This window comes from Herpailurus yagouaroundi, unplaced genomic scaffold (assembly GCF_014898765.1).
Source record: "Herpailurus yagouaroundi ecotype Mexico unplaced genomic scaffold, PumYag 221, whole genome shotgun sequence".
Classification (NCBI taxonomy): Eukaryota; Metazoa; Chordata; class Mammalia; order Carnivora; family Felidae; genus Herpailurus; species Herpailurus yagouaroundi.
In genome coordinates this window covers 12,962,245-12,986,495 of record NW_024412452.1, presented here as the reverse complement: position 1 = coordinate 12,986,495, position 24,251 = coordinate 12,962,245, and the positions used below count along the sequence as shown (strand labels likewise).

Below are 24,251 nucleotides of genomic sequence, written 5' to 3'. Positions count from 1 at the left end.
CACCAAGCAAAAAGAATTCTCTTGTGTTTGTCCAGTTATCTGCTGTCTATAGAAGAATAGTTGCAAATTTGTCAGCCCCTCTAAAATGCAAAGCTGGGTAGAGCAGTAGGAAGAAGAAACCAGTGTTCTGTCTGTACAGTTATAATCCGAGGGCTAACATAAGTTAGAAATTGAAGCAAATGACCATGTTCACAAGTAGTATCCACACCTAAGCAGATATTCAACAGTAAAACTGTAAATTTGGCCCCAAATTCTCAGTAACTTGAAAAATACAAACTTGAAAAACTTCCAACAAAATGGGAAAAAAAAACCCAAACAACAGACCACCAAATGCATCATTGCCATTAACATGCATGCCTCAGCTAGTGATCTGAGCACTAAATGTTCAGTGTGGTCCAGTAATACGGACACAGGCCCTGCCAATCCACCTCAAAGCAATTTTAATCCTTCCCCAGCACCTCTTACCATCTCAACACTTGGAGTTTTCCTGCTCAGTATCTTCCTTCAGTGGACATCATTGTAGCTAACACACAATCCAAATCCACCTACCCATGCTTATTTTCTTAGGATAAATTCTTAGAAGTGATATTTCTGGGTCAGCGGGTAGGCAAGGCATTTTAAAGCCTTATGATGAATATGAACAAATGGCTCATGTAAGCTGTAACAATTTACACACCCAACAATACCAGTCTCCAACCTTATCTACTTTGTTCATCAACCAAGTTGGTTATTTTTATCTTTGCTAATCTGATCAGTGAAAATGATATCTCACATTAATTTGCATTTCTTTGATGATATCTAGCAAGGCTAGATATCTTTTCCAATGTCTGTTGGTCACAGTTGTTATTTTGTGACTTACTTATTCAAATAGTTTGCTTGTTTTCCTATTGGTGTGTTAAAAGTTTTGTTATCTGTTTGTAAGAGTAATTTGCTATTTTTTTTAATGTTTATTTGTTTTGAGAGAGAGAGAGAGAGAGAGAGAGAGAGAGAGAGAGAGAGAGAGAATCCCAAGCAAGGCTCTGTGTTGTTGGCACTGAGTCCGACGTGGGGCTCAAACTCACGAACCCTGAGATCATGACCTGAGCCAAAATCAAGAGTCAGACGCTTAACCAACTGAGCCAGCCAGGTGCCCCTAGAGTACTTTGTTATTAGAGATAGGACTCCTCTCTAGGATTCAAATATTGGCAAATATTGCCCATGGGTTTTCTTTACAGTGTTTTTGTGTTTTTCTGGGTGATGATCAGAACATTATAATTTTTATGTACCTATTTTCCTTTATGGTTTCTGGCCTCAATGTTCTGATTAGTCCCCTCTTTTAGAAGTTACATAAATATTCACCTATATTTTCTTAGAGAAATTTTACACTTCCACTAAAAAATATTCCCATAACCTAGAACTTTTTTAAGAATGTCATTAGCCTTGGGCGCCTGGGTGGCGCAGTCGGTTAAGCGTCCGACTTCAGCCAGCTCACGATCTCGCGGTCCGTGAGTTCGAGCCCCGCGTCAGGCTCTGGGCTGATGGCTCAGAGCCTGGAGCCTGTTTCTGATTCTGTGTCTCCCTCTCTCTCTGCCCCTCCCCCGTTCATGCTCTGTCTCTCTCTGTCCCAAAAATAAATAAACGTTGAAAAAAAAAATTAAAAAAAAAAAAAAAGAATGTCATTAGCCTATCCTATTTAACTTTATTTCTTTTTCAATGTTTAGCCTATGACCCCAGAATCACTTGTGACCTTTTCCCTCTTTTCCACTAGGGATGTGGAATGCTACTTTGTATCACATCAAACTATTTTGTGTGATTGGCTCTCTTCCGGAGGTTTCCATGTTGACTTGAATGGATCTATTCTTGTGCTGGTGTCACAAAGTTTTAATTAGAGCAGTTTTATATTATTTATTAATAATATTTGATAGTACAAATTCTTCTACCTTTCTTTAAAACAATTTTTTTTAATGTTTATTTTTGAGAGAGAGAGAGTGCACCCGCGAGCACGAGCAAGGGAGGGACAGAGAGAGAGGGAGACACACAATCCCAAGCAGGCTCTGAGCTGTCAGCACAGAGCCTGATGTGGGGCTCGAACCCACAAACTATGAGATCAAGATTGGAGCTGAAGTTGGATGCTTAATCGGCTGGGCCACCCAGGCACCCCTCCTTCTACTTTTCAAATCAACATTTTCTTGTGCCTTATTTATGAAGGCAAACTTTAGAAACCTTTAGTCAAATTTCTGCTACCTGTTCTGAAAGACTAGAACTCACTTAAATTTCTAAAGTAATAATGGGAAGAACGAACAATTTTAGAACATTGCACTTTCCTATCGAGGCACAGGTCCCTGTATTTAAATAAGTTATCTCAAAAGGAAAGTTTTACGGCATTCTTCAAATAGATTCTGAACAGCTTCTGAAGTTCACTCCTACATAGTCTACAGTCTATTTCACAACCATCTTGAAGGTGATCTTCCCCAGCATATTTTTAACTGGTTTATAGGAAAACCACGGATTGTTTATTTTCTTACTCGCACCCTGCTAAATACTCTTAATATTTCTGCTAGGCATTCTGGTAGTTTGTATTCCTCAGGTATGTAATTGTATAGTTTGTAAAAGCAGCAATTTATTTCCTTTCCGACCAGAGTTTACTGAGCGCCTTTTGTCAGACGCCTAGTCTACAGAGTCAGGTGCTGCACGGATCTCAGCAACATGGCGGAGCTGCCCTCCACGGCCACATGGGTGAGCCCCAGAAGCTCCTGTCGCTGGGGGCAGGATTGCTACCAGAGGGTCATCGATGCTGTCTGGAGCTTGGCTCTGCTCTCTGTTTGCTGCCACAATTACTTTCATTGTTTTGTTTTCCAAAAACTAGACTTTAAGACATGCCTTACTTCTCAAATAAGAATCATCCAAAATCCCCATGCTCAAGCAGATGTCTGCAACTCTTCCCAAAATATGCTTCTGCCGGAGTATTTCTTTGTTACCACCGAGTTCTTTTGCACAAAACTATGGGAAATGACCTGTTTTCATGGCCCATGGACAAAAAGTTTTAAGCCATAACAATACGCAAAATACTTATTACTAACAAATCTACAAAGTTACAGAATGAGGCAAAAATTTAAGATTGAACCGTAACTTCAGACCTGACTGTGGCACAAACTTTTGCAGGCAGGTAGACTAAGTTCAAATCTCAGCTCTTTTTTTTACTAATTCTGACCTCTTTTTACTATTTTTTACTAATTCAAAACCCTCTGGGCCATAGTTTCCTCATGTATCAATAGTGAATGTTATAAAAACATGATGTAAAGCACTGGGCCAGGCTCGGTATTCATTCATTCACTCACTCACTCACTCACTCACTCAAATATCAAGTGCCATTTGTGTGCCAAGCACTGTACTGGGTGCTACACGAATGAACCAGACAGACAAGATCACCACCCTCAAGGAACTTAGGGCTACTGGGGGAGGCAGACAAATGATAAGTAAACAAACAAATGAAATAATGAAAGCGTTAGAGACAGCAGTGAGCACTTGGAATTGACATGAACAGAGGTGGGACAGAGAGCTGCCGTAGGATGTTACCACTAGGGAAGATGTCTCTGAGAAGGGGAAGCAGATCTGAGGTCCGAAGGGCACGAATGGGTCAGTCGTGGGGGAAACTGGGGAACGAGCATCCTAGGCAGAAGGAGTATCAAGTGCAGAAGCCCAGAGACAGAGAGGTGTCCAACACATGGGAGAAAAGGAAAGGATGCCAGAGAGCTGGAGTACAGAGAGGAAGGAGGACCGATCTGCTAGCTGCAGCCGGGGAGGGGAGGCGGGGGATGCATGCAGCAGGAGACTGCCTGGGTCTCACTCTGAAAGCACGTTGCTTCTGCTGCTGCTGTTTTTTGTTTTTTTTTGTTTTTTGTTTTTTAATTTATTTCTTTTGAGAGAGAGAGGGAAAGAGAGAGAGAAAGCATGAGTGAGTGGGGAAGGGGGGGAGAGAGACGGAGACAGAAAGGGAGGGAGAGGGAGAGGGAGAAGAAGAGACAATCCTAAGCACGCTCCATGCTGTCAGTGCAGAGCCTAACACGGGTCTCAATCCCATGAACTGGAAGATCATAACCTGAGCTGAAATTGAGTCAGACACTCAACCTACTGAGCCACCCAGGCATCCCTGCTGTAGTTCTTATAACTGATGGTGACACGTGGAGATACTGCACTGGATTGTAATCTAAATCAGAAACTCACATACATGTTCAACTATGTCATTTGCAAGAAAGTATACCACAGAGACATACAGAGGCTCATTTTAAGATTGCTAAGCATTTCTGTTTCATTCAATGAGTCTCCAGTATCGATTTTAGACCTAACGTCAGGCACAAATCAATGAAAACAAAACAAAACAAAACAAAACAAAAAACTGCACCTATGTGGCAGGTGGAATAGGGAAAAGCTGCACCAGCACTCCCTGCTGACAAAGTGCAAGCTCCCTGAGCATCTTTCCCTTTGGGCACACTGCATTCCAGCCCCGCTGACTTCCGATTAAGAGCCCATGGTAGCGGGGATGCTCCGACTGCTGCATAGGAAGGAAGTGGGGTCCAGCTTCTGGACAGGCCAGGGTGGCCAAAATCTGATGATGGACATCAAATCTCCACTGCCAAGGACCTCAGTGGTATTAGTCATACCAGTAAGAATCATTTCCAAGGATCTATAATATCACAGTTGTTTAGGCTGAGGGATTCGTTCGATCCTTTTATAAGCCCACGATTCACATCACATGCACAAATCTGTATTTTTTTATAAGCAGTATTGCATTTATTTCCTGCGAGGGACTCGTGCATTGTTCTGACTTGAAAACTGTTGGACATGAGAGGAAAAATAATTAAAAACAGCTTACTTCAGCATTAACTCTTAGCTCTGTCAATGGAAGAAAGCCAATGTGGTATTTTTGTAACTAAAGAAAGCCTACTTCTGAGGCAATTTCCAGGTGACAGACCAGAGGCATTTCAAGAAGTTGTTTGCAAACCAGTTGTTAGACCTCAGGATCTAACCTAACACCAAATATTAAATCACAGGAAACAACATATTATAAAGAGTGGGTGAGAATGCTAGAGCAACTCACCAAAGCTGGTATTACCCTACCCCTCAAACACAGAGCTGCCGAATCTGCCAGTCCCAATGACACTGCTCTGGGACAATGCCTTGGAGACCCATTTTCTGAGTATATGGATTCCCTATGCTGCTCGACCTATTGGAGAGCAGGAAAGGGCCTCCCCCAGGGCCATGGTGCTTGCTGTCTGTCCTGGCATGGGACTGGGGGTCAGTGGGGAATGAGCTATGGGAAGAGGTTGGAAATAGGGTTGTAATGAATTATAGGCATAAGACACAGGTCTTGGACTGAAGGGAGTGTGAGGGGAAGGGGCCTTGGAAAGGCTATGGCAGAACAAAATCCCTAGGCTAAGGATTCTGGAATAGGCCATGGAGAGGAAGACAGAGGCAGGGAAGATGTTTTTCTCTTTCCCTTTCTCCCCTTTATCAGCGACATCAGCAGAAGGGAGGGAGAAGGGACCGCCCATTTACTGACTGTAAGAGGAGGCAGAAGGCAGAGGTGGAGAGGACACTTTCCTTCTTCCCTGGCTTTGTGTGGGGGAGGGAGTAAACGGCATGTGCATGTAAGAGTGTATACAAACCCAGTTTATCTAAATGTCCATACCTGCCAGTGAATAATAATAGCCAATATTTGTTCAATACTGTAGTTAACAAATATTTTCACATTTGTTTGATCTTCACTACTATTGACAGATACGCAAACCGAGGCTTAGTCAGTATTATAGTCAGGATTCAAAGGTCTTTGCTCTTTTTCTTACCCTTGTGGCTTTCCACCCTGGACATGTACTAGAATTCTCTAGGAAGACTGAAAAATTACTGATGCCTGGCCTCACCCCTAGCCCCTGTGAATTAGGATCTCTGGGGGTAGGGCTAGGGCCTCGGTGTTTTTAAAATTCCCCAGGCAACTATGGTGAGCAGCTAAGGTTGAGAACTCCTGGCCGACCCAATGGCCCTCAAACTTTAGTGTGAATGTGGGTCACCAAGGGAATTAAAAATGTAGATTCCTGGACCTCACTTCGAGATTCATATTAGGCTTATGTAGCAATATACACGTCTCTCTACTTCTAGGCATGCAGAAGTCTTGGTCTTCCTCAACCTCTGGAAGTCTGGAATAGCCACATAAGTGCTTCAGGCAATGAAAGGTGAACACTAAAAAGTGACACATATCGGGGCGCCTGGGTGGCTCAGTCGCTGGGGCGTCCGACTTCAGCTCGGGTCATGATCTCGCTGCTCGTGGGTTTGAGCCCTGCGTCGGGCTCTGTGCTGACAGCTCAGAGCCTGGAGCTTGCTTCGGATTCTGTCTCCATCTCTCTGCCCCTCCCCTGCTCGTGCTCTGTCTCTATCTCTCTCACAAATATGAAAAATAAAACTAAAAAAAGTGACACATATCTGGGTGAGAGTGTCAACCACTGTCACTAGATCTTACATCCCTCTTGCTGATATGAAGGTCTAACCTGAATCATCAGTTTCCCTGGAGGGTGACCCAGGGCCCACAGTACACTCGGAATTAAACTTTTGCTATGAAGGTAATGACATGTGTCACTGCGGCACAACCTAACATTTCCTGACAGAACCTGTTGGTCTGAAGTCTGGTAATATTACTTTTTATAAACATCGGGGTGATTCTTAGGCTAGCAGCCTGTGGCCTCCACTTTTAGAAGTAAGCCCAATGCTGGGTTAACCTCCTGTGTTTCAGGTCTTTGCGTATGCGTGTGTGTTTCAGGTCTCTGTACAGAAATTGGTTGAGCTCAGGGAGAGAGGATTCATTGATTCGTTAAACTTTTACTGTGCACTCACCCATGTCGGGCACTGATTTAAGTGTTCACCTTAGAAACAGATGAATAAGGCAGGCACCCCTGTCCTCTAGGAGCAGACCAGAAGAGAAAAGGCAGCAGGGGGAAATACTAAATATTTAAAAAAACAAGGGGATGGGACAGAAGAGGGATACATTAATTTTGCCTGAAGACAGACAGAGCAGCTTTGTGAAAGGGGAGGTATAGGACCTAGATCTTAAAGGACAGGTCAACACAGCCTAAGCAGAACATTTTCATGGGTACAGCTATGCAAGAAAGCATTAGACAGCTAAGTTGGCGCAAAACAACGGGATGAGCTTGCAGAGAGATGGCCCAAGGGGCTGGCATTCAGGGATGGAGGGAAGTGAGAGGGAACAAAGGTAATGCAAGGTTCTAGAGCCCTGCTGTCCAGTAGAAACAAATGTGAACCACCTAGGTGATTTCACACTTTCTAGAAGCTACCTTTAGGGGGAAGAAAAGAGTGAGATGGATTTGAATATTTAACCCAGCACAGTCAACATAGTGTCATTTCAATAAGCCACCAATATAAACATTAATAAGAGTGCATAAAAAGAAGCATGAAGAAACAGTCTTCAACATCCAGTGTACATTGTATATTTTTAACACACCTCAATTTGGACTAGCCACATGGTAAGCGCTCCGTGGCCACTTGTAGCTGCAGTGCTGAACCGTGCAGCTCTCAACAGCTGCCAGAGGCTTCTAAAGACACACTTTTCTAGGGCATCTGCCTGGCTCAGTCATTGGGGCATGCGACTCTTGATCTCGGGGTTGTGAGTTCAAGCCCCATGCTGGGTGTAGAGCTTACTTAAAAAAAAAATGTACTTTCTTCAAGGAGGATACACTGAGCACTGGGCACTCATTCACTTAAAAACAAAACTCAGTATCCTCCATGTGTCCTATTTTTAACTATATAAGTCTTTGAACACCAATAAAAATACAGGGATATTTAAAAATATTATCATTGTCAAAGCCCTCTCCCCAAACAACATCTTGGTTCAGGAGATTATATTTACTCACAAATTATAGTACTTAAGCCAACTTTAAGAAAATAAGTCAATGTGCAGTATTAATGGCAAAAGCACACCTTTTAAGGCTTTTTTTTTTTTTTACAAGAGTACACTATTTGGATAGCTCAGTAGTATCAACACTCTTTAACCAAGGTTGAGAATTTTAACTTGAAGAGGGATGAGCAGCGGGGGAAGACCTGTTCAGCTGAGCTCCTTCCCTCAAGCGCAGTGAAAACAGGCTGTCGGGGGCCTCCTCCGCTCTCTCCTAATCAGAAGTGCCCTTCGTCCTTTTAGAGAAGCCAACTGTGGGCATAACCGGCACAAGACATGCCAACGTGCATATGGGTAACAGGAGGCCTAGATGTTTCACTGTGTTTCAGAATCCTGAACAAACATTAAACTTAACTTGTTAAAAAACGGTCTGGAGGCTGTACTCCTTTCCATGGTTCACAGACAAGAGATCCTGGATTCTGAATCCATCAAGGATCCTCCCAACACACATCCTCAAGCCCTCCGTCATGGCTGAAGCGATTTCCAAACCAGGAAGACCTTCCCCGCAGCGGAGCAGAGAGGAAAGATTCAGCCTTGCAGCACCCTTCTTCAGTCCCCTCAGGCAGGACAGCCTGTGGTGGGCCCTTCCTGCCACTGCTCGATTTATAATTCTAGTGGACACTCATCTAATTCAGGTTACCCTCTGCAGTTCTATCCCTCACCCCCACCACTTAAAGGCCCCGAGGGCAGGGGCTGTCCATTGTCTGTCTTTGGTGCCCAGCACAGCCCTCCACAGTAAGTCCTCACATTCAATCCTAAGAATCTTAAGATATTCTTAACATAAGAATCCTGAAGCAAAGAGAAAAAGGGAGAAAGAAAGAGAGAGAGAGAGAGAAAGAGAAAGAAAGAAAAGAAGTTCGATAGATACATTCAACTCAAATTGGGCCAAAGATCCCTCCAGTATAATATCCCCCTTCTCAAGGGTACCAAAGAACTAGTTTTTCTTTTTTTGAAAAGATAGGATTTTCTTCCACGTTGTCACCTGGATGGTTAATCCTAAGAGCCACTGAATCCCAACCTTCAGCTCCTCAATTAGGTATACTCTCGGCTTAACTGTCTAATTATTTTCCCATCTTTATGCATTTCTAACCTGTGCTCCCACTTAGATTCTTAAATCGTTACAATCAAAAGGGGAATTAGGAGCGCACTGTTCTCATATAAATCACTATAAATAGTCCCTACATGTGATCATCATCTTCTCCCTGAACCCTGCCCATGATGTGACAGCAGCCTGTTCAGACTTCGAACAACGGTGTCCAAGGGCTTCCATGTAGCAAGAGAGAATGTGAGATCCTCGGTCAAGTGACCACACCATTTTCCCTTCTGGGGTCCTGTGACACGTGTCAGGCACCTGACACAGGAAGCCAAGAAGTTCTCAACCTTCTCTACCCTCTGGTCCTTGGCTGACCTCCAGCATTTCCACATGGTGGCTCTCCAATTTCCCTCTGTTCCTCCTAAATCTCACCGCTCAGAAAGAGAGCACACCATCCCACGCTTCCCCTGTCACCAAAGGGGCAGACCGTTTCCTCTGCATTGGGTGCCGTAATTCTGAAAGCAAAGCTGCACTTTTCAGCATCTACTGGAGGGGCAGGTTCTAGAACATCACTTCCCAGTGGCAAAATGGGGCTTCCTCTGACCTGCACTGTGCGTCAAGGGCACGCTCCTGAGCACGGAGTTGTGAGGCTGACCCTGCCTCGGACTGGTCCGCCTTCAGACTCTAATCACATCCCTGCCACCAACTGTCTCAGGCCATCTTGGTATTTCAGATACCATTTCTCACACAAATGTTACTGCTTTCTCACTCTGTCTTTGTAAATCTAAACAAAAAGATTCATGTAACAGATACTTACACAGAACTTCCTATGCACCCGGCACTGTTCAAATGCTTTACATAGGTCATCTCATTTAATCCTCATAATGGCCCTATGAGGTAGGCTCAGTTGTTGTCTCCACTTTACAGATGGGGAAACTGAGGCACAGAGCAGTTAGGAGCTCCCCCAAGGTCACAGTCCTCAAGGGGCACGGTTAAGGCTTACACCACGGCTGTTTGGCTCTAGCCTATACTGCAACCACTGTGCTATCAGATTCATAGCATTTTTATTTTAAGCACCCTGCCATCAAGCCAAACTTAAATAGATGAAAAAAGGCATAATTCCCTCACCTGCTAATGAGAAGCTGAAATCAAGGAAAGCATAAGCTCTGAATAATGTGAGAATTTCTAACCTAGCAACCACCCCCCTGGATACACAGCCCAGGCAGCTAGCAAGTGGGGGCACTGCACATAGCCTGGGAAGACTGTGTTTTCATCCCTATGGGCTGTGTGAGCTTGGGGTCCTACAGGTTTATTCCCCTGTGTTTCATATGCCTAATGACACCGTTGTTTTAGACAAATCTATGAAAAAGATTCTTTTAAGAAACACCTATCTGTGACTAAGTATTTGTATACACTGTGAAACATGCACTACAGTAAGTCTAGTAGCCCTTGTCACCATATAAAGTCACATAATATGAAATACAATGTTATGGACTGGATTCCCCATGCCATCCATTATATCCCTATGACTTATTTAACACTTGAAGTTTGTACCTTTTGACTCCCTTCTTCCATTTTGCCAGTGCCCTCCTCTGGGGCAACCACCAATCTGGTTCTCTGCATCTATGAGTTTATTTGTTCATTTGTTTTGTTTTTTAAAATTCCAAATACAAGTGAAATCATATAGCATTTTCACTCTCTGGCTTAGCTCACTTAGCATGATATCCTCAAGGTCCATCCATGTTGTTGCAAATGGAGAGAATTCCTTCTTTTTTGTGGCTGAGTAGTATTTCACTGTGTGTGTGTGTATGTGTGTGTGCGTGTGTACATACACACACACACACATACACACACACCTCTTCTTTATCCATTCTTCCATCAGTGGATACTTTGGTTGTTTCCATATCTTAGCTATTGTGAAGAATGTTGCAATGAACACAGAGGTGTATATATCTTTTCGAATTAGTGTTTTCATTTCCGATAAATACTCAAGTAGAACTGCTGGATCGTAGGGTCGTTCTATTTTTATTTTTTCTATTTTTCGAATTTTTAAAATGTTTCTTTACTTTTGAGAGAGAGAGAGAGAGAGAGAGAGAGAGAGAGAGAGAGAGAGAGAGGCACAGAGAGAGAGGGAGACAGATGATCCAAAGCACGCTCTCCACTGACCGCACGGAACCCGATGTGGGGCCTGAACTCACAAGCTGCAAGATCATGACCTGAACCAAAGTCAGACACTCAACTGACTGAGCTATCCAGGCACCCCCTATTTTTAATTTTTTGAGGAACATCCATACTGTGTTCCATAGTGGCTGCACCAATTTACATTCCCACCAGTAGGTTCTTTTTTCCACATCCTCACCAACACTGGTTATTTCTTGTCTTTTGATAGCAGCCACTCTGACGGGTATGAAATGGTACCTCACTGTGGTGTGTCACACACTTTTGATGTTCAGATTGGGTCTTTATTTTGGAAAAGGTTGGGGAGTACTAACCTTGGGAAACTGTGTGTAATGACAACTGCAATATGAATGTCATTTGGTTGGATGAGCGTCTGGGTTTCTAGAGCCTTTCACTGTGCTGGGCTGTGTTTCTTTAACAGGGTATCAGGTGGAAAGCCTGCTAGCCCCAGAATTTTATCAAGTCTCCCTTTGAGTGTTGTGTGATTCCTGATTCCATTGCCATTTGTCCTGCCTCAGAACACCAGGAAGAGTCACTGTGACAGACTTCATAGTAAGAGCTAACACCTTCCCCTTTCAAGATTCTAAAAATGCCTTTCTGAGACGTACTGTGTAAGGCAAGGAGAGGTGTTCATTATATCCCAAGTCCCCAAAGACAGGATGCAAAAAGGCCCAGAAAAAGAGATTCTTAGTCCGGCTGCCAAATGACAGTTGGGAAGAAAAAGGTTCCCCTTCTGAACCCCAGGCTACATGGCACCAACATGTGAGCAGAATTAAGACAGACCTCTATTCTATTTCAGCTTATCTGTTTTCCCCTCGTTTAAAACAGCGCTAGTATGCTTTGGCATTCAAGAAACATCTTAGTAAATGCAACCTGTTGAAAAAAATGTCCAGATATAGAAATTACCTCCCATTACACATCCTGATAAAAGAGTAAGGCCATAACTTTCAAGTCAGGAAATTAAGAAGAAAGATTTGGAAGGAGTAAGCAAATCAAACAGCTGCTGAGCCTGCTAAGGAGGACATCTGAGCCTGGCTGGATTAGCTAAAGGTCCCTTCATTAGTAAATAACTGGACCCTCCAGGCTGTTCCCAAACTCAGAAGTTGGAGGCTTGTGCCTGGGCTCTCAGAAAATAAAGCTGATCCCTTATCCCAAGCTATCATGTTCATCATTTCACTAGAGGCAAAAATAATGAGAAAGAGGATCTTTTGAGGTGATGGGCTGAGTTCTGAGGTGTTTGATTCTCTTTACCAAGCTCTCCAGTGAATGCTAGAAAGTCTGTTGTGGACTCCCAGAACCAGCACTGTCCAGCTGAGGAAGAGCAAGAGTTCCAGGGAAGGGAAGTGCCGTTGCCCTCAGGAGAACGCACCGTAGCCTACGAGGTCAAGTGCCATTGGCTTCTTCCCACTGGGCCTTAGCACCATGTGGCTGAGGACTAAAAGTGCAGATTTCTGGACCACACTGGGGCAGGGTCCCAGAACTGGAGCTTCAGCAGTCACCGGGAGGACTCTTACACACACAGAAATGAGAACCACTGCCTGAGGATGCCACTCCAGGGGGTAAAAGCAGTGTGAGGATACAGGTCTTGCTTCACACTATGCGCATCACCAATCATATACTGAGCACAGAAGCAACAGCAGTTCACACTTCGAGCACCTACTGTATGCCCACATAGCTTCAAGCACTTGCCGTGTAAGCTCTTCATCGTCAGAAGAACCCTACGAGCAGGTGCTACGACCATTCCTATGTTATAGATAGAGAAGCTGAGGTATAGACAGGTTAAGTAGTTAAGGTCTCACAGCTAGTAAGGGGCAGAGGTAGAATCTGAACTTAGCCTGTCTAGTTCTAGAGTCTCACATTCTAGAGACTGGCCTCAAGGCCAGGAGCCCAGAAAAAGCCCCCTTCTCCGTTGAAACTGAGAGGTATCAAGTACTTAGCATTTCTGCAAAGTAGATCAAGATCTAGGAGCCAAAGGGCTGCTGGAGAAGAGTTTGGAGAAGCACCCCCAGAACTGGGAGGTGAACTGGTGATTGTCCCTTCAGGGTCCATCTCTCCAAACAGCAAGGTCTCTGCAGGGCCTGCTGTGCCGAGGAGCAAGGTGTAGGCTTCAAGCTGCAGGGAGCAGGCAGCCCTCCAGCAGGCCAGGAGGGCAGGTCCCCATGCTCCAGAAACAGCAGCACCACTTGGGACTTAGTGATAGCAGCAGGCGCCGGGCAAGACAGACTTGTCTGCGCTCAATCCATGCTGACCCACAGACCTGCGAACAGACAGGAGCTACTGCCTTTTCTGTCCTTTAAAAAAGCTAGCCAACCCCTTTCCTGATTATGGTATCAAAATATGCCCATTGCTGACATGATAGAAAAATAGGAAAGTACAAAGGAAATTAAAATCACCTATATTCCCATTAGCCAGAGGTAATTCCTCTTCCAGCCTGACCACAGCAGCTGGGTGACCGCTTGACCAAGGAAGACAAGACAAACCTGATTCTCTCTCTGGAGACTCTGAGTTAAGAGGCACAGAGATGGGAGGAGTTGGTATAGAATGATCTCTGCAGTAGGTACAGGGTGTACAAACGGCTATAGCTGAGGATCTCCTGGCTCCTGCATTCCTTGGGCCAGGCTGCGCAGCATTTCCAGTGATTCTGTGAGGGCTGATCCCTTAAAAATCAAGCCCCTATTACCTACGCTGATGTGTAGTCAGGTTCTGTTCTTGCAACACAAGGTGCCTGGCAGAGTCAGGAGAATGACCAATCACAGGGAAAGCCAGCTCAGTACCATGGGCCACGCTGAGCAAGATGCAATTTTTTCCCCCCTTCAAATCAATATACAGCTGTTATTCCACATTTAAAATATCAAAATGCTGAGGAATCAGCCAGGATTTGGCTGTTTCTGTAGCTGGACAACCTAGATCTTATTTATTGGACTGCTGAACTGTTCCTTTTTCAGAAACATAGACACCATCCAAAATTTTTCTGCTTTGTTTTTAACCGTTGTGGCTTGCTGAATCAAAGCAGCTGAATTTGATACAAGTTCAGCATTGTTTCCTTCAAGAATTAACTCATCTTTCCGGGCTTGAGATACTAAATGAGCAACTCTTGGCCCTGTCTAAACCCCACGGATATATTTTTTGCCCAAGAAATTTTGGATTTCTACAAAAGAACTATTCTCCTGACTAACGACGTTGATGGGGAAGTGGGCATACACAGACCTCCTCTTGTAATGGAAGCCCAGTGTAACACTTGATCATGTTCTGTACGTGACTACAGACAGTGTGAACGGTAGCCGGTTCCCTTTTATTTCTCCACCGTTTGTCAACCCGGAGCCTTTTCTTTTTTCCTTCAGAGAAGACTGAGTTCTACACTGATGTGACTGAAGTCCTTCCACAGGCTCCTCTGGGGCCCTTCGCAATAACAGCGGGGCCCTTCAGAGAGATGTTGATGTTTTCTGGAGTGATGGCTGACAAGGTCTTCGTGCTCACAGTGGATGCAGGAAAAAAAGAAAAAAGGAGCAAGACACAATTTAACAAAGAGAATAAAAAGTAGAAGGTGGCACTTTGATTAAAACTGGGAAGTCTGAGGGGCTCCTGGGTGGCTCAGTCGATTAAGTGTCCGACTTCGGCTCAGGTCATGATCTCGTGGTCCTTGGGTTTGAGCCCTGCACTGGGCTCTGTGCTGACAGCTCAGAGCCTGGAGCCTGCTTTGGATTCTGTGTCTCCCTTTCTCTCTGCCCCTCCCCTACTCACACTCTGTCTGTCTCTCTCTCAAAAATAAATAAACATTAAAAAATTTAAAAAAAATTTTTTTAAAGGTAAGTCTGAATATAACAAAAGCAGGTGTTTTCTTCAAAGAAATCCATTTTGGTAGATTGTCTCTGTTGATGCTCTTCTCTGAGATGTAAAAATCATCCACTTTTATCTACCGGCCCTATGCCCCCTGATGGCAGGGCTCATTTACTTCTCACACGTATCCCCAGGGCCTAGCCCCATGTCCAGGAGGAGGTAGTACTCAATCAATGTGTGCTAACAAATGTCCACAGCTAAGAAGTGGGAGAACAGGAAGCCTTCTATGGGCCCTGATGTTTTTAAAAATCCACAGGTTGCGTCGCTTGCCTTGTTTCTTTCGAAGATGGCAGATGGTCTCTTACCTGAGCTCGGCTTAAACCAAGCCCCTGGTTTACATAGCCCCATTCTCTCCTAAAATCATCTAGATCAGCGTGCAAAAACGTAGTGAGTTAGCTAGTCTGGTTTACCAGCCCATTTCTGTTTTTACCAGGTAAGCCAACTGTTTACCCACAGGACATTTGTGTTTTGTTCCCAAACCTGTTTATGTTGGTTATACTCACTGTATTTATGTAACTTAATTATATATTACATAAACTAATGAATTGTCTGTGTATAAGTGGTTGTTTCTATTCTAAGTTCACTGTTTTGGAAAGACTTGATAAAGGTGAATAGATTAAAAGAACTGCTTTCAATTAGAGGTGAACAAGTCAGCTATAAAAAACTAGGTGTATGATGGGGAGGGTAATATACAGGTTTAGAAAGATTTATAGCACTTTAAGTGTCCAAGTTCTCATACTAAAGAAATAAATCTGGAGATTATGGAGAGTACAATAGAGGTATAGTTTATGTAAGTAAATGATGCAGAATGCCAGTCAGTATGTGCCCATTCATAACTAAAACAAGACTCTCATGAATCATTCCCTGACCTTCCTTCGCTCTAAAATTGTCTATTCTAAGCTATTTAATTTCATTTTTGAAACTGCTGGCTGTGATCCACTAAAGTGATTTTGTGACTCAGGGTTTGAAAAGATACTGCCTAATCCCCCTCCTTAATTTTGTTGATGGTTCAGGGGGACTGAAGAGATCTACTAAGGCTACGCAGCTAGTGAGTCAGAATTATAATCCTTGATTCCACATCTCTGGCCTGTCTACTACCCTGAGCTACCTTCCCTCTCCCCTGGCATAGTCTCCTTTGCAAAAAATAGAAGTTCAAATGAAGAATTGGATGACACGGATAAATCCTAGAGAGGAAAGGAAAGAATCCCTGATTCTCTCCTGAGGCCCCACTTTCCTCCAAACATTCTCTGCAGCAGGCAAGTCCTGCCACACTCAGTTGTATGTGCTTTTCCCCCGAACTAAAGCACACCACGTGTCTTGTGCTACAGACACTTGCTTGGAACGGCGAACTGTGTACCTGGGTAGAGCACGTGAGCCTTCTAATTTTAGAATGACTCCAGCTCCACATGGGAAAACTCCAGACAATGGAACGGGGAAGCAGTTTGCAGTTCTGAAAAGCTTTTGTTAGGGGAGATGAGCAATCAATAGATCTCTTGCTTGCTGGCTGATCCACATTCTACCTGTTTCTCAAACAAGTAACGCCTTCAAAGGCTTTTCCATATGATCTGATTTCCCTCCCTCTGTGTGCCCTCAGCCTGAGCTCACCTTCTCTGTATCGTTAAGCCGGATGTCCTCACCCAAATCCGGCCACCACCTCCCCAAGCCAGCGATCATGGTGACCTTCCCCACGAACGACACCCCCAAAGAACATCTTCACCATCTTCTTTCACCACCACCTCTGAAAAGTCCCAGATGCTAACTCAAGCGGGCCTTCAAAGGCTTCCTGATTCCAGCTAGGTGGTGTCAGACACGGCTAGAGGAAGGAGAAATTCAGAGGTAAAGAGGCACGCAGATCAAGCAAGGCAGATAGCAGAGCGAAGCCCGGAGCCTGCTGCCAGGTGTCTGAACAAGGCCCTTACCACACCCCTCAGTCATTAGAGTCTCATGAAAACATGAGAACCAGATGGGCAGCCTGGGAAATGCACAACATTTCGGAGGGTTAAGCAAGGAGCCACACAACAACTTAACCGGGTGCATTCTGTCCCTTTCAAGGGGCATTAAAAGGTGCCTTTTGAAGATGGGTCGTAACTCCTTCCTTGGGAGGGTGTGATGGATGTTCTAAGCTGTAGGTTCTGTCACCCTCATTCTGCCTCCAGCTATGTTTCTCTGTGTGCTTTACAAATTAACAACCAACCAGTTACAAATTTTCTGTCCTAACCCCCAGACTATTGACTTCACTCCCACAGCAATTACTGTCTAAATCACCCACGAAGCAGTCAGCTGAGGTGGCCTCAGGTCATAATGAGGCTCGCATTATGGATTCCCACGCTCTCTTGTCACCTGTGTGGTGGGCTCCTTGAGGACAAGGATGAAGAAGGTCTGCTTCTTCAACTAGAATGTTAGAACTGAAATGTAAAAGAAAATCTGGTTCCAAGAGAATTAAATATATGGCAGTCACACCATTGCTTCTCCACCTTGGGTCCATGGCAGGCCTCACCAATAATTGATCGTGACCATATTTCCTAACAGCCTCAAGGCAGAGTTATAATCCTTCTGAACAAAGCTTTCCAAGCAGTCTCTACCAATTTATCAGAGTGGTTGTGTGAAAAATCTTATAGGCTATTCCTGATTCAAGTCCAATAGATGAGGAAACTCAGATCCAAACAGGAACCAGATGAACAACTTGCCCAGGGTCTTGGCAAAACTGAGACCAGTTGGGCCCCAACGCACAGCATTCCTGACCTCCAGCCTAAGGCATGTATCGCTCCAGTGTCCCACTCAAAATGGAGGTCTGAAAAGCATTTACTGACGACAACGATGCCAGTTTCCTCTGCCTCTGGCATAATTTACCCTTCACATTTGGGGGTCTAAGAGAGAGGAAGATTGGAAGAAACCAATGAAACTTCAACAAGACAGGCCAAGGGTAACTGTTAAGTAATAAGTGCATGGAACTTTTTTTTTCCCAAAAAGCACAAGAAAGCCACATGGGATCAGTCCCATGTTCCCTCAAGTGCACACACCACCCTTGATTGGCATACAGAGTTTGTAATTTTCTCTCTATGCTGCTCCATCAAGAAGTGAGAGCTGAATCCTGAGTACGTCTATGCTCCAGCACAGAATGTATCAAAGCCTTCTTATAACCAATATTGTTTCTCATTCCTGTCAACGCTTGAGTGAAGAGACCTGAATATTCACATCATGGGTAAAGCCTTGTAGCTCTTGTCCTACAACAACCCATCTTTACACCTCAATGCACAGCTCTGAGACTCAGTAAGTGGTAAGTGAGCCTGCCAACATCCAGATGATAAGGGGTTAGGAGGGACTCAGATGTGAGTCAGTCATCCAGGATACAAATGAGCACACTTTACAAAAACAGTGTTCACCAGAAAGGAAACTAAATAGAAAGCAAAATATGAAAACATTAAAGGAAATGCAAATTAAATAGAGCTTGAAAGTACAGCTTGAAAAACTGAATGCAGCATCATCTACCCTCCATATTTAAGGATCGAACAAAAAGGGATTGTTGTTGTTTTTACTGGTGTAACGGGACTATCGGTTTGTTTTTTAAAGTCCTTATCTGTGAGAGAGAAGTAACATTCACAAGTGAAGTGGGCTTTGCTTTGAAATATCCCAGCAAAGGGAAAAAACCAAAATGGCGTGAGAACAGATGAAAGAAAAATGGCAGAGCGATGGTAACTGCTGAAGCTGGGTGACAGGTATGTGGGGACTGATTTCATTATTACTTCTGGGTATGAAGATTTCCATAGTTAACAGTAACAAATAGTTTTACTTATTGAATTAGCCTAGAGTTCAATACACACACTTCGATGTTGGGGTGGTGAATATGGCTGGTGGGGTGGTCCCCCATTTGCACTGCACCCACAACAGGATTTCAGTTATGTCTGGTAAGGTCAGAGTCGGGGTGGGATGGGAGTGCTCAAGGCCTCCCAGGGCCTGAGGAGTCTTCGGGGAGAAGGAAGGTCACTCTAAAGGAAGAGGAAGTTAAGCAAACAAGCCTGATTCAGTCACAAAGCCCTAGTCCTTGAAGAGGTGGCTATGATACCATCACTGCCATTTGTCTCCCAGCCCAGCTCTCTCTGGACTCATGTCTGGGTCCAGAGAGGCAGGGTGGAGAGTAAGTAAAAATGGATAGAGCTATTCCACCAACCTCTCTGGGGCACAAGTCCCATGGCTAACTGACCCATCAAACAGAGAGTAATGCAGAGGCCAGGCAGGCAGCGCACTTCCCTTCTCCATAGACTGTCCACCAGCACTGGAATCCTCAGGTCCCTTGGACACTAGAAGTTGTGGCATTGCCGCTGCTCTCACCCACCACGTTGGGTCACAGAGTGGCCCTCAGCCAGTTATAGGGTAATGTGCAACACAGTAGGGTGTGACTAGTTCTTTGAAGATACACAATGAGGAAGACTAAACCTCAAGTACTTGTTGATATCAGAGGCATTCTCACAGAAGCAAGTCCAGAAGATGGAACAGAAGCTGGTCACTAGTGCACCAAGGACAGTAATTTTGGGATGAATATAGCAGGTCTCCTCATGTCTGCCCAGGAGAGACAGGGGAAACCCCAAAGGATCTTGGCAGGAGCCACAGCTGAGAGAATAGGCTCAGGTACAACATCCCCCAGGCCTTTCTTGTCTGTAGTCTGTATGAATGGCTGGAGACTGGGAGGAGGAGCCCCCTCTCCCCATGGATGGTAGCATCAGTATTTGCCATCACTGCAACTTACTGCCTACATCACTTACTGAGTGACTCAGTAGACGACCTGGCTCTAACCTACCAGGTCCTACAGTGAGGACCAGGAGAGGCTGAGGATGCATCTGGGGGTAAAGGGATCCTAGGAAGGGAGATAGGACAATTCGGAGACCAGCATGGTGGAGTCATAAACCAATGCCCCTCCTTTACCCCCAATATATTCACATCTGAGCCCTTTGTGATGGGGGAGGTCATTAAAAAGTAGAAACTCTGATAGATCCTGGACTTTGGGAAGTACTGCTTTGGGATGGACACACCCTTCCACCCCAGCCCCAGAAATATAGAATATAGAGAAAGTAAGGCATTTTCTTCTGTAGCATCACGGGCCACCAAGTGGTTTGGACACCTTAAGAGTTCAATTGCATCAAGGACAACAGCTCCAAGGGGCAGTCTGTGGGACTACAGAATCAGTGGTACCCAGTGGGAGTCATACCTCCAGTGTGTTTGGAGGGAAAGGTCTGGAAGAGAAGAGCAAAGTACCAGGGACACTGTGTGGTTGGTGAGAGAATTTATGAATATATAAGAACAACCCCCCCCCCCACCACCACCACATATACCTCCCTGAAATAACTAGGGAGATACAGCAGGTGTCCACTGCAGTGACAGATGACAGCATACTCCATGTCACCAAGGGAATAGTGAACCTGGAAGATTCATGCACTGCTGACATTAAAGTTAGCTTAATTCCCTCAGAAAGCTATCTGGCGATTTGTTACAAGGGTCATAAATAAATTTGTTCTTGCTCCCAGAGATATCCTGAGGAAAGAAATCTAAGAAGAAAAAGCTTCTAGGCATGAACAGGTAGCATCATAATTTAAAGTGGGGGTAGCATAAATATCCAATGGGGAATGCTTAATTGAATCACATCTATCCATCTTGATGGAACATCATGACATTTTAAAAGGATACATTTCAAGACCTTCCAGCGACATGGAAAAATGCACAACTCCAAAACTTGCATTTAAAAAGCAGGAATCAGAATAGTTCTCTCACCAAGATTAACTGTATAAAAACATGAGTGCACCTGGACAAAGGCTAAAAGCAATGCACAATGCAATACTGGATGTGTCTGTGGTATTCTGACCAGGGGAGGTCTGCCTCCTACATTTCCCAAACCTTCTAATATGTTGATCTAGGATCTTTAAAATGAAATAAGGGAAATACTACTAGAAATGTCAAAGATAAGCCATAAAATAACGAAACAAAGATCACCAGGCAGAAGCAGACAAAAGGGTTTAGGAATCTGGGTTCCATTTCAGATGCATGGTTACATGAGCGGGGAAACTGAGGATGGTTCTGAGATCTCGGGTCCTGTAGGCTCTGCTGTCCACGACGCTTGCCCACACAGACTGTCGGAGCAGAGATGGGAGATGGCGAACCTTGAGGGAGGGGGAACAGCCCTCCTGCTCCCGCAGTGGAGACCCCCCAGGAACGCAATCGGGCCCTGGGGTGGAAGGCAGCAAGGGCTCAGGGGACAGCCCCGCGTGAGCATAGAGGGCAGGAGCCCCAGAGGAAGTTCAGAGAGCAGGCTCCACAAAATAGCCAAGGCCTGCCCCCTTCCTGTATTCCCACACCATCTCCCCTGGAGGGGACAGGACTCACCACTCAGGGCGGACGTGCTGTTCTCCAGGGCCTGGCACACAGCCGACAGAAGACCTGTGTGGGGAGAAGAGAGGAAAGGTAAGCATCTGCTCAGCAAAACACTTTCAGGACTCGAGGGCAGGCTGCTTGAAAGGTAAAGACCAGGCAACTTTACAAAGTGGCCAAAAGGCAGGCCTGGCTACATAGCTTGGGGGGGGGGGGGGCTAGGGCAAAATTAAAAGGTGGGTCCCCTATTCACAAATCAGGAAAAAACTATAAAGTTTTTTCCTGCCTTCCTTCCATGGTCTCTCTCCACCTGTTCTGGTGTTTTTTTAATACCATGTAATTTTTTTGTGGTGGTGAAACATACATAAAATTTACTGTTTTAACCACTTTCAAGTATACAGTTCAGTGGCATTAAGTCCATTCACGTTGTTGTGCATGTCATGATCTCTCTCTTTGAGGCTTGAGGATTCTTGCAGGCTGAGCACGTGGGGGCCCTCGTGACAAGTGAGTGAATACACGGGCGACCACCCACCGCTGGGTTTCCTTCCTGCCAGAAGCTACACAGATGTGCTGTGACCCAGATGGGGCAGGGCAATCCATACAGGTATTTCTTCTTCTCAGGGACCCCAACTGAGGCAGACAGCTGACCCCCCGAGGGTATTAGAGCCTCCGTGGTCAGAAAGCATCATGAGGTACCTCGATCAGGGGTGGAGGAGAGCCTTGCCCCTGTCTAGTCACCCACTGAACAGGCAGGCCGTGGAGCTAGCAGCCCAGTGTGGGGACAGCTGCCACCATGCCCTGCCCTGAGATGCCATGGGGTACACGCACCTAACACCAACTTTTCTTGTGTCCAGGCCCTAACAGGGGCAGAGTGTGGCAGGGGCGAGAACCCACTGATAGATGGTAGTTGATACGATCAACTTGGGCCAAGGCTCCAAGTTCCCAGGACACACTCCATTGTCCCATTGGAGTTCACTTCCAAACTATAAATTCAAAGATAAAATCACTAAAAATTTCAAGACTACTGCTGCATAGCACTAAAACCCCAAGCTCTGGGCATCTGAACATGGGACTCTGTGAGACTACACAGGTCACACACCCATGAAGCTGCCTCTTAGATAGATGACCTTATGTGACCTCACGTTAAAGTACCAAAAGTTTCCAGAAACAGCAGCAAAGTTCTAATGAAGAAGGAAGCTCTTGGGAGTTATGCAATCAGCATGAACTAAGTTAGACTGACTTCCTAAAACTGAAAGGCAAAAAGATGCCATGGTGGCCCCGCACAGGCTGGGCCACCTGTGGGTTAGCCTGGAAGGGAGCTGAATCAAGGCAGAACAGAAAACAAGCAAGGTTCTGTGCTGTCACCGCCTGCTGCACAGGACTAATCCAAACCTCTGCTATGCATGTTGCCAGGATCCCCCTCCCCTTTTCACTCAGGGTAGAGACATAGAAGGCCTGGACTCTCAGGCAAGAAAGATACTCGCAACAGGTAAAGTAATCACGCTAGGCCTTTGAAACAAGAAACATCATAAAAACTTCAGACTCCTTTTCCTGGAGGCCTGGCAGGGATTTCCCGAGTACTGCTACACCATCCTGGAACCAGATATTGGGCTAGAGTAGGGGCGGGGGGCAAGGAGAGAACGGGAGTAAAATCAAATGCCTTCCCCGTGCAATTCTTTCTTGCTGCTCATTTTGGAAGCATGGCTCTTAGGGTTCCTCTGGATATATTTAAACAGTCGAGTCTGCAATCCACACACCAAGCATCAAAGTGAAGCATTCCTGCCAAGGCCAGGAAAGGTTTTAGAGGTTCCACACTGCCAGCTGGGAACCTGTCACGACCTGACTTCGCTGGTACTGCCACAAACTACTCTGGGCCAAAGTCAGCCAGTGACCCAGAGTAACATAAAGAACACAGGAATTCTTTGCATATCTCTGAGGAGGCACTGCTGGCCTGTCGCAAACTGTCCCTGAACTTACCTTGCAGCCTCCCTCCCTGGCCCCATATCCGGTCAGTCATCGAGAGCAGAGCCAGCACCGTTTCTGGTCTCCATATCGATCTCTGCTAGAGCAAAACCAAGACAGGAAAGCAAATACTGTACAAATGCAGCCAGGACGGAGCAGGGATGGACACTGACTCTCTGGAATACATGGGGGGCCACTACCCCAGCTGTGGGGCAAGCTACTCCATCTGCTCGGTCCCTCACCCATAAGCTACCAGCTGCCAAACTCACAAAGGCGTTCTGGGAACTAATCAGAGTTTGCAAAAACCACCATGTTCCACAGATGAGAGACAACTGGGTTTTTATTCATAATTTGAGCAACACGGAATAGAACAGTTGCTCTCTATACCCTCCAAGTCCCCTGGTAAATAGCTTAATGCCCGAGCATCTCTCTGCAATCTCTGTTCAGGCACAGCTTCTGGTGATGAGAGGTGAGACCTCTGCTTTCCAGAGGGGCCCAGACCAGAGGACAGGGGTCAGACCTCCTTCAGCCCCCGAGTGGGGGCGGGTACCACTTATGTGCTATCTCATTTCATCGTCATGATTACCCACAATCTAGGCACCTCCCAGCCTCCCTGCCTTCTGGTCCAGCCTCTGGAAACACACGGTTTAACAGGTGAGGAAACGGAGGCTTTACAGAGGTTAGGAATTTGCCCAAGCTCTTGCAGTCAAGTTCAAGTCTGTCCCATGCCCATGCCCGAGACACTGTTTTATCACCACACCACTCGGGAGACCTCTAACCATAGTCTGTCACAAAACACTGGTGGGTGTATACTCACCAGCTACAACCCCCAAATGCACAACAGATTCGGCAGGCCCCTCAGTTAAGCTTGATCTCTGTATTCTGAAAGCAGACCCCAAATCCCCCCTGCACCCCGCTCTGAGCAAGGTCTGAGGAGCCAGGGTGTGA

General features: G+C 45.4%; 1 protein-coding gene and 1 pseudogene across 1 annotated transcript in view; both read right to left on the bottom strand.

Moving 5' to 3' along the window:
* The window catches only part of TGFA (transforming growth factor alpha), a 116,706-nt gene that overhangs the window by 57,126 nt on the left and 35,329 nt on the right, over positions 1–24,251 (bottom strand). The window contains exon 3 of the mRNA XM_040458309.1: positions 21,357–21,410. Within this exon, the coding sequence (XP_040314243.1) occupies positions 21,357–21,410 (54 nt within the window). The remainder of the gene's footprint in view (positions 1–21,356; positions 21,411–24,251) is intronic.
* On the bottom strand, positions 12,915–16,658 carry LOC121019120 (60S ribosomal protein L9-like; annotated as a pseudogene).